Source organism: Lampris incognitus, chromosome 3, assembly GCF_029633865.1.
Source record: "Lampris incognitus isolate fLamInc1 chromosome 3, fLamInc1.hap2, whole genome shotgun sequence".
Classification (NCBI taxonomy): domain Eukaryota; kingdom Metazoa; phylum Chordata; class Actinopteri; order Lampriformes; family Lampridae; genus Lampris; species Lampris incognitus.
Window position 1 is genome coordinate 67,987,024 of NC_079213.1, and position 11,150 is coordinate 67,998,173.

Genomic DNA, 11,150 nt, shown 5'->3' on the forward strand with positions numbered 1-11,150 from the left:
CATATCACTCCTGTTCTTCAGCAACTTCATTGGCTCCCTGTTAAATACCGTATTGACTTCAAGATCCTGCTCCTCATCTTTAAGGCCCTTAATAACCCAGCTCCTTTATATCTTTTTGAACTCCTTCATATCCACATGCCCTCCCACACTCTCAGATCCTCTTCTGCTCTCCAACTCACTACACCATTGGCCCGCTTGACTACCATGGGGTCTAGAGCCTTCAGTCATTCTGCCCCCAGGAACTCTCTCCCACAAGACATTCGCAACATTGACTCTTTCAACCTTCAAATCCCATCTCAAAACATACCTTCTCAAACTGGCATATTCAGTCTGATACACGCTTCATTGAGTTTTGTACAGCTGATGATTTTATACTTATCTGTTGCGTTAACTTTTTATTGTCTACACTGCTTTGTTTTGATTTTATGCTGTCTGATACAGTGCTGCTTTTTTTAACTGTGTTCTATAAGGTGTCCTTGAGTGCTCTGAAAGGCGCTCACAAATAAAATGTATTATTATTATTATTATTATTACTATCATCATTGTTAATTAATACTCCTCATGGAGATGAAGAGGATTCATAGGTTTCATTTAATGTATTGTATGATACATATATAAGTTCTAATCTTTTTTCTCATTCTCTCCTGTTCTTTGAAATACACACCTACATAGACACATACAGACATATACATACATACATACATACATACACATAGTTACACATTGCTGTACCTGTCTGTATCAGTCTGTACCAGGATTCACACGCATACTTATGCACATGCATAGACATGCACACGTACATATAGTATATGCAGATGTACACTACCGTTCAAAAGTTTGGGATCACATTGAAATGTCCATATTTTTGAAGGAAAAGCACTGTACTTTTCAATGAAGATAACTTTAAACTAGTCTTAACTTTAAAGAAATACACTCTATACTATAAACTCGACAGTCTATTCTTGTTCTTAGAAATGAAGGCTATTCCATGCGAGAAATTGCTAAGAAATTGAAGATTTCCTACACCGGTGTGTACTACTCCCTTCAGAGGACAGCACAAACAGGCTCTAACCAGAGTAGAAAAAGAAGTGGGAGGCCGCGTTGCACAACTGAGCAAGAAGATAAGTACATTAGAGTCTCTAGTTTGAGAAACAGACGCCTCACAGGTCCCCAACTGGCATCTTCATTAAATAGTATCGCAAAACACCAGTGTCAACATCTACAGTGAAGAGGCGGCTGCGGGATTCTGGGCTTCAGGGCAGAGTGGCAAAGAAAAAGCCATATCTGAGACTGACCAATAAAAGAAAAAGATTAAGATGGGCAAAAGAACACAGACATTGGACAGAGGAAGACTGGAAAAAAGTGTTGTGGACGGATGAATCCAAGTTTGAGGTGTTTGGATCACAAAGAAGAACGTTTGTGAGACGCAGAACAAATGAAAAGATGCTGGAAGAATGCCTGACGCCATCTGTTAAGCATGGTGGAGGTAATGTGATGGTCTGGGGTTGCTTTGGTGCTGGTAAGGTGGGAGATTTGTACAGGGTAAAAGGGATTCTGAATAAGGAAGGCTATCACTCCATTTTGCAACGCCATGCCATACCCAGTGGACAGCGCTTGATTGGAGCCAATTTCATCCTACAACAGGACAATGACCCTAAACACACCTCCAAATTGTGCAAGAACTATTTAGAGCAGAAGCAGGCAGCTGGTATTCTATCGGTAATGGAGTGGCCAGCGCAGTCACCAGATCTGAACCCCATTGAGCTGTTGTGGGAGCAGCTTGACCGTATGGTACGCAAGAAGTGCCCATCCAACCAATCCAACTTGTGGGAGCTGCTTCTGGAAGCGTGGGGTGCAATTTCTCCAGATTACCTCAACAAATTAACAGCTAGAATGCCAAAGGTCTGCAATGCTGTAATTGCTGCAAATGGAGGATTCTTTGACGAAAGCAAAGTTTGATGTAAAAAAAATCTTATTTCAAATACAAATCATTATTTCTAACCTTGTCAATGTCTTGACTCTATTTTCTATTCATTTCACAACATATGGTGGTGAATAAGTGTGACTTTTCATGGAAAACACAAAATTGTTTGGGTGATCCCAAACTTTTGAACAGTAGTGTATATGCACTAAATGTGCACTACAATACACACTGAGTTAGACCCTTGAAATGTTCCAGATGTTTGTACCTACACTGGGATCGTAAATCATGGGATATCTTCTTCGAGTGGCATTACTTAAACCCTGTTCACACAAAGCATCATTGAATTTCTGTCTAGACGGACCTTCCAGCTGGTACCAGTTTAATTTGTAATTGTACAATGTTCAGTAAATACTTTGAAAAGAATTAGTTCATGTTTTGTCTTTTCCATTGACCACACATTGCTCTAGAATCCATCTTTTTTTTTTCTTCAGGTTTTGAATACTCCACATTTAATTGGTGCCCAACATCAAAACGTCAATATCTTCAGAGAGCCATCGCTGTCTCCTCAGGGAGGGACGTGGTTTGACCCAGGTTGCTGGCTCTAAATGAGAAATAAGATTTGACATGATTTTTCTGTTGCAACACGATATTTGAGACTTGAGGTTCTGTGTGCCGGCTGTCTTTGTCTTTGTCTGTGTTTGTTTTGTGTCTATGTTGTGTGTGTGTTTGTCTGTGTTGTTGGGGAACTTAAAAAAGAGGGAAAAATAATACTGCATTCATATGAAAATCTTGCTCATTATAATAATACTCATATAAATACGATTAATAGGACACATTAAAACATATTAATTTTACTGTTTTCCAGCCCTATGTGGGACGTGGCATGGAACGGAGGAGTCTACATGACTGAGGAGACTTTATGTTTAGGCATGATATGATACTGTGATTGTTATACCTCATTTTATGATTTGTATTAACTTGATGAAACAGACCGGCACCAAATTAAAGCATGCCCGGTCACAGGCTGCAAAGCGGTCGCTCCAAATGGAGTGGTTGGTATGGGAGAGGGCCATAGGGGAAATGTTTTCCTAATCTGGAAAAATTACAAAATTGTAATGTTAAAATCTAGGTTTTTGCCCCTATCTGTGATGGTGTTTATCATTTATGGTCTTAATCACTGTTAATTACATTTATGCATGTGGCACTGATGCATTATGTTATTTTTTTTATCTCTTACCTACTGTTCTTCAGAATTTTTAGTTGCCATGGGGTTGAAAAAAAGAGGGTAGACAGAAAAACCCTTTTATTCACATTATAGGTTTATTTACATGTTTGAAGAATGTTGATTTATGCATGCAAGTAAGGTTAAAGCTACAGTACTTAATGACTACATACTTAATTTTATACTATTTTATACCCTGAATGTTGTATTTTTATACATAGATTTTATATATTGTGATTTAAGGTCAATTCTGATACATTTTGATACCCGATTAAGTGATATACCCAGTTGTATTGAACTGTGTTCTGTAAGGTGTCCTTGAGTGCTCTGGAAGGTGCCCACAAATAAAATGTATATTATTATCATTATAATAATAGTTATTATCATTATTATCAATACTCCTCGTGGAGACTATGTTGGAAAACCTGTAGTGCCTGATTCTCTTTCATTTCCTTGTAGATTCAGGCTCTGCAAGTTTTGTGTACAGTGACGTTGTTCTGTTAGCCAGGGGCGTCTTCTCTCTTGACCTTGTCTGACTACCTTTACTCACACGTGTGACAGTGCATATTTGGCACTGCATAAGTGACAGCACAAGAGGCAGGTAAGTTCAAGGACTTCTGGTTTGGCTGGGAAGGAATTTTATAACTTTTAGCTCCTTTCAAGGTGAAAATTCAGCTAAATGTATAACTCTGAAATGATTTGTAATTAAAACAAATAAGCTCAAGAAATATTTTTACTTGTATTTTTAAAGCATTGGGACTGTTTTGAATGTTTTCCCTGGGCTCAAAAAAAAGAAAAAAAAGAACAAATTTAGATGAATTCAGGGCAAAGATGTGTCATTCTATAATGCAGGTATGGACTGGGTTTTTTTTTCTAAACATTACTTGTTATTTAAGCAAATTTTGACATCATTAAGGAAGTTAAAAAAAATTGCAACACTGAAATGCTCTGAAATCCTTATGACAGAATCTTGTCCTAAGATTTTTCCCTCACATCTGTTGAAAATGATTATAGTCTGACTTGATTTTAGATAGTGAATGCCATCTACACGTGGTGCGGAAAATCTTTTCTCGCTCGCAGATAAAAAAGCATCACGAAAATAAATGTTTTATGATTTACTGAAGCAATCAAAACTTACACCAAGAAAAGTTTCCTACAATATTGGCTACAAATCGAAATGAGAACAACAAAAGAAGTCATAATTGAATGGCGAGACAAGAGAGACTCAGTGTCCAAATTTTGTGAGGCTAAACAGCCATACGTTGCAAAAAAATGAAGAAAACTATCAGGTTTTGAAATATGTTTTGATGATTCACACAGATTTCTGTGTGTTTGCAGGCTGGTTTAATCGGTGAGTATGGCAAACAACATAGTAGTCGTCCAACCATCAATGGGAGCACCTCCATCCGCACCCACAATCCAAACCTGGAGCACAGGCCTCTGTGATTGCTGTGATGACATGAGTGCTTGTAAGCGTTGATGCCGAAGCTTTAGCCTCTTCAAATTTAACTTTAAAAGAAAACATTGTTTACAAAAATCATTCCTCTCCAGTTATCAATAATTCCTATGTTTAGATAAAGGAGTGCCATCACATCAATCTGACAGTCCCCTTTTCCAAGTTTTAATGGTGTGTAAGAGGTGCCATGTTTTGTTTTTGTTTTTTCAGGTTGCTATGGATTCTGGTGTTTTCCTTGCTTTGCCTGCAGCACCTCAGCAAGTTTTGGAGAGAACGTATGTCTCCCCTTATGTGATATTTTGAGCCCTGCCATCACAGCATACTGCGGGCTTCCTTTTTGTGCGCCTCCCGCACTCCTGTCTCTCAGGGTTGCCGTTCGACACAGATACGGACTCCAGGTACAGTGCGGTATTTGTTGACATCAAAGTGCTCTCGGTGAAGGCAAATCCCAAACTCGAATATCACTAAACCTTCTTTTTCAAGGAGCCAAGACGAGCAATACCCTCAGATGTTATTTTAAATTGTACAATTCTTTGCACGAGGAAAGGAGAGAAGTCTTTTTCCCATGATAGATGCTCATTTAACTGATCTGTATAAGAGATTGAAAAACATCAAAAGAATACAAAGAACAACAACTAAAATGCTCTTCTCATTCTGTACAGGGCACTATCTGTAATGACATCCTGACATCCTGTTTCTGTGAGCTCTGCGCCTGGTGCCAAATAGCCCGTGAGATAAAAATTCGCAAGAAAACCCCAGCTATTTCCAACATGCAACATCAATCTCACAATGTTTTGATCAACATGTAAATTTTGGAGTGTAGCACTGCTAAGTCCTGTGGCTTATAACATCAAAACAATGGTGCCCTGACGAATGACCTGTGACTATGCATCAGAAACTGCACAGGTGATTAGGGCTCATTTTTAATCCGACTGTTTGAACTGAAATACTGGAGTTTGGTATTGGGCATATAAATGTTTTTTTAGCCAGATTTTTTTTGTAATAGTGAAAATTTGCAGGTACCTATCTGTACAAAATAAAACTCTTGTGCAATTACTATTTACATTTGAAGTGATTCTTTATTTTATGAATTTATTGTATTGTTAAATTAAGGTTAAGAGGAGAGGTGGCAATTAGCAAGCAGCAGTATGGTTTTGTGCCATGAAAGAGCACCACAGATGCAAATTTTGCTTTGAGAATGTTGATGGAGAAGTATAGAGAAGGCCAGAAGGAGTTACATTGTGTCTTTGCGGATTTAGAGAAAGCATATGACAGGATGCCAAGACAGGAGGTGTGGTATTGTATGAGGAAGTCGGGAATTTCAGAGAAGTATCTAGGAGTGGTGCAGGACATGTATGAGGGCAGTGTGACAGTGGTGAGGTGTGCGGTTGGAATGACAGATGAGTTCAAGGTGGAGGTGGGATTACATCAAGGATCGGCTCTAAGCCCTTTCTTGTTTGCAATGGTGATGGAGAGGTTGACGGACGAGTTCAGGCAGGAGTCTCCATGAACTAGGATGTTTGTGGATGACATTGTGATCTGTAGCAAGAGTGGGGTGCAGGTTGAGGAAAGCCTGGAGAGGTGGAGGTATGCACTGGAGAGAAGAGGAATGAAAGTCAGTAGGAGTAAGAGGGAATACATATATGCAGGAATGAGCGGGAGGATGGTGGAATGGTAAGGATGCAAGGAGTAGAGGTGGCAAAGGCGTATGAGTTTAAATATTTGGGGTCAACTGTCCAAAGTAACGGGAAGAGATGTGAAGAAGAGAGTGCAGGCAGGGTGAAGTGGGTGGAGAAGAGTGTCAGGAGTGAGTTGTGACACAGTGACACAGGTTGGATGGTTTGGAGACAAAGCAAGAGGCAAGACTGAGATGGCTTAGACGTGTGGAGGAGATGCTGGGTATATTGGGAGAAGGATGCTGAATATGGAGATGCCAGTGTAACGGGGGCAGTCCTATGCTGTTCTATGCTGGTCAGCCTTCTGCACGCCCGTCACTCTCATCATTAGCCCTGCGTTGTGTTCTAGTTGGGTGGGGCCCCAGGTGTTGTTGGGGGGGGGCCCTCAGTCTCTCATCATCATCATCATCATCATCATGATCAAGGAAGGAGGGGGGGACACACAGGACTCTATTTGGCCCACCTTGCCATTTATTTTCTGTACGAAATCACAGGAAAGAAAAGGAAATAGAATGTTGTCTGTCTCATAACATAGCTATAGGACAGTCAACACGAGACTTCCTCTCCAGCATGTACTCATCAAGCCTCTCCTGGATCTCGCTAGCAGACCATTTCCCTGCGGACTTGAACTTAAAAACATTGGCAAGAGACTGATCTGGACAGTGTTTGATAAACATCATGCTTACCTCGTGGCTTGGCTCTTCAATACTACGGCCTTGCCGCTTCAAGCATTCGTCAGCCACCTCCACTGTCTTATTAAGCCTAATCCAATACTCCATAGCATCCTCACCTAGCTTGGGCAGCGTACTGTAAAAGTCCGCCAGGGGCATGCTCAAGTATGTGAGGTCACTAAAGTGTTGCTTCAGTACATCAAAAATAATGTGGGGGTTCGCTATGTGGTCGACAGATGTGTTGCGCAGCTTTATCCTCACCACTTCCCCTGCTTTCCCCATAAGCTTAGCTAGAATCTCATGTGACTGCTCACTAACTGGAATGGCTCGCTTCCTCAAATACAAAGTCATAAGGCCCTCCCACTCATGAACTGTAAACTTATCAGAGCTATCGCCCCTGAAAATAGGAGGCTCCCTAGCGTCTGTCTGCATTACTACTCTAACACTAGGCACTGTCTCCGAACGCTGTTCAGCAGACCTAGCACTGTCTGTGTGTGTGTTTCTAAGCATTTGTGTTTCCTGCAGCTTAGCAGTGACTGACTCTCCTATCTTCTCTGCTAACTGAGTAATGAGCGTGGCTAACTCACCCACTGGCTGCTCGCTGTTACCTAGCACAGCCCCTTCGCTGATACCTGGCCTGGCCCGTTCTACGTAGCGTGTGGAGGTGAACTGAGGAGTGCCAAATGTGGTCGGGTCTCTAGGTCCTGGTGCTCTGGTGTCTGGTTCCCTGCCCTCTAAGAGCTGCCCGAAACTCCTACCTACACCTAGCCGTAAACCCCCATCCACATCTAACTGGTACCCCCTCTCCATAGCACACTGGCGATCCAAAAGATCCTGATCAGCAATGTTTCCCCCACCTACGTACAAACCACCCTCTGCCATGTTCCCACCTCTAACACTCAGATAAAATAAAAAATAAAATAAAAAAGTGAAAAGCTCAATTCATTTAAATAATTGAATCTAGAAAGCACTAAGATTGAAACAATCACACACAATCAACAAATTCACCAATAGATTAATCACATATTCACATATCTAGTAGTTTACATCAATAGATTATTCACACGAGTCCTTCAATCACATCAACATTAACTTTTTTCCTTTTTTTTCGTGTGTTTTTTTCCTTCAATATATACAAATGTCCTGTTCACAAGCCCAGTCCATGGTAACCACAGCTATGACTGTCCAGTGTCCACACAGCTCAACTCCAGTCCGCTGTAACATGAGTGTACAGTCTATAGAAATACCTGAGGACGTCTGGGGCTTGATGACGACAGCAGCCTCCCGTGGCAAGCAACTGATGTCGCTCTCAGGATCCAGGAGGGTCACGGCACCAATGTAACGAGGGCAGTCCTATGCTCAGTGATTAAAGTGGGCCGGAGCTCCCCGGATCCCGACACCGGCACTTCCCCCCCTCCCCCAAGTCAACCGGAGCTGAGATCCGGCACACTGTAGACAGGAGTAATTTCAACCTTTTTGTCACAGTAAAATTTAAAACAAAAAACATGATGCAGCCAATTCACAAGCATTACAAAATAAATCGCAAATAAAGTCGTTCTTCTATTTTTATACTACTTTACTTTTTCTAAAAGTTTGAATGATATCGCGTCCTCACGTGACCCGCACCTGCCTGCTGTCTGGCTTCATGAGACTTGACATCAAAAGAGACTGGCTTCACACTCACGGGTCAGGGTCAGTTCACCGCACCAGGCAGACAAGACTCGAGAGAGCGTCAACCTGCTACCAGCACTATTATCTTGGATTGGGGGGCATAAAGAGTGAGTATCTTCAGTGTATTTCCAATAGTATTTCCAATAGTTTTGTCTAGCTCTGCTGTGGTTTTCATTCAAGCAACTAACGTTAGCGAACGTAACGTTAGCTAGCTAGCTAGCTAGCTATCTTTCATCCGGTAACGTTGCTACCTAGTTGCTGACGTTGCTGGCTAGTTGTTTGAATGCTGCTAGGCAAGCTAACTATCGGTAGCGTCCGGTAACGTTACCGGTAGCTAGCTAGTTATGTTTGTCCAACCTTAGCTCTGGCCATGCAATATTTTCATTCAAATAACTAACTAGCTAGCAAACGTTAGCTACCGGTAGCTATTATTAGCTAATAATGCTAACGTCGGGACTACTGGAACAGTGGTTAGCTAGCCTAACGTTAGCTAGCTACCTATCACTCCCGCCCTTTTGCCCACCTCTCTAATACAGAGATCCCCCACTTACCAAATCCCACTTTAACCCCTGCCTATGCTGTTCTATGCTGGTCAGCCTGCTGCACGCCCGTCACTCTCATCATTAGCTCTGCGTTGTGTTCTAGTTGGGTGGGGCCCCAGGTGTTGTTGGGGGGGGGGCCCTCAGTCTCTCATCATCATCATCATCATCATGATCAAGGAAGGAGGGGGGGACACACAGGACTCTATTTGGCCCACCTTGCCATTTATTTTCTGTACGAAATCACAGGAAAGAAAATGAAATAGAATGTTGTCTGTCTCATAACATAGCTATAGGACAGTCACCTCTCAGCTCTATAGCCAGCGCGAGCTGAATTCTTCTTTCCTTGCGGTTTCAAATCCTTCGACAAACGTCCAGTCCTCCAGCGGGAGCGGTGTTTCTTACGGACGTGGGGGTTGAAGCTCAACCACTGCCCGGACTTCACTCGTGTGCATTAGAAGGAGAAACCGTCCACGGGACTCCGATGTAAGAAAGGATAAACACGTATTTTATCCCACAGCTTGCAGTATCTTCTTACAGGGATACTCAAGGTTACGTTCTCCTCAACCAGCAAAACTGTGCTACGGTAAGAAACACGCGTGGCTCGGCTCGGTCGCTGCTTGAGACTCCCTCCACAAAACAAAAAATGGCCTCTCCCGCGTTCCCTCTTCCGTGTACCCACAAGACCTCGCTCTTAAAGCGACAGTACAGGTATATGACGGTCGTTATAAAACATACATAAAAGTAAATAATGACATAAAATAAAATGTAGAAAACACAAATAACAGCACACAGACAGGATTTGGTGATATTTCATACTCAAACAAAATAAAATAAAAACATTAATTTTAACCTGGTTACACAGGGAAGAGGAAAAGAGGAAGGCCAAAGAGGAGGCTTATGGATGTGGTGAGAGAGAACATGCAGGTGGCTGGTGTGACAGAGGAGGATGCAGAGGACAGGAAGAAATGGAAACGGATTATCTGCTGTGGCGACCCTGAGCGAGAGCAGCAGAAACTAATAGTAGTAGATTGTATTGTTAAATTGGGGCACCCGGCAAATTGGGACAGTTGAGCTTTGCAATGAGTATCTTTTAAAGGAATGCACAAAATAACCCAAAACCAATGCTTCTGCAATGCTGACAAGGGTAAAAAGTCACATAGTTATGATGTCATATAAGTCGGTGTGGTATTGCGGGCAGTGACACTTGATTTCCGAATCACAATGGTAAGTGAAATTACATAGCATTCTGATGTAAAAATGTTTAAGCTTATAAAAATCTAAAAAATACTCACTGCCTCATTCCAATATACTGTGTATCAAAATTACTATGATTCAATTCTATACTCCTTTCATCCTTTTGAAAAATTTAAAATTTGATAGTATCCCATTTTGCCAATTGCCTACTATTTAAATGGGATACCTGTCAAAATGGGACACTGTTCTTGGTCATTTTGATTGGAAAAAAAACGTTTTTTAGGATCACAAAATACATACTGTCTTGAGAGAAATCAATTTTCTAACCTGGATCAAATATCATTTCACTTAAATATGTTATCAACTAGTTTGCTGAAACTAAGTTAAGTTTCCTTTATTAATCCATTCCATTATCCAAACCACTTATCCTGCTCTCAGGGTTGCGGGGAGGCTGGAGCCTATCCCAGCAGTCATTGGCCTTTATTAATCCCCTTGGGGAAATTCATTTACTGCAAATTAACCCATCTTAGCTGTGATCTGTGTAGCTAGGAGCAGTGGGCTGCCGCCTTCATGCTGCACCCGGGGACTGACTCCAGTTCTTTTCTCATTGCCTTGGTCAGGGGCACAGACAGGAGTATAAACCCTAACATAATAATAATAATAATAATAACAAGCTCGACAACGTTATCAAGGACAGGGAGGAAAAGAGGTGCATGCTCATCGACATGGCAATACCATCCGAAAAAAACAAAAAAAAACACCTCAGTGAAAGTCACAGAGAAGCTGACCAAGTA

At 41.6% G+C, this 11,150-nt stretch overlaps 1 protein-coding gene across 1 annotated transcript; it reads left to right on the forward strand.

The window, feature by feature from the left end:
- Window positions 1-3,721: 3,721 nt before the first annotated feature.
- On the forward strand, window positions 3,722-5,655 carry LOC130110624 (placenta-specific gene 8 protein-like). Its single transcript, XM_056277784.1, has 4 exons — window positions 3,722-3,747; window positions 4,485-4,615; window positions 4,813-5,000; window positions 5,265-5,655. Exons 2-4 carry the CDS (start codon window positions 4,504-4,506, stop codon window positions 5,409-5,411), a joined length of 447 nt encoding a protein of 148 aa, XP_056133759.1. The 5' UTR covers window positions 3,722-3,747; window positions 4,485-4,503; the 3' UTR covers window positions 5,412-5,655.
- The last annotated feature ends 5,495 nt before the right edge of the window (window positions 5,656-11,150 follow it).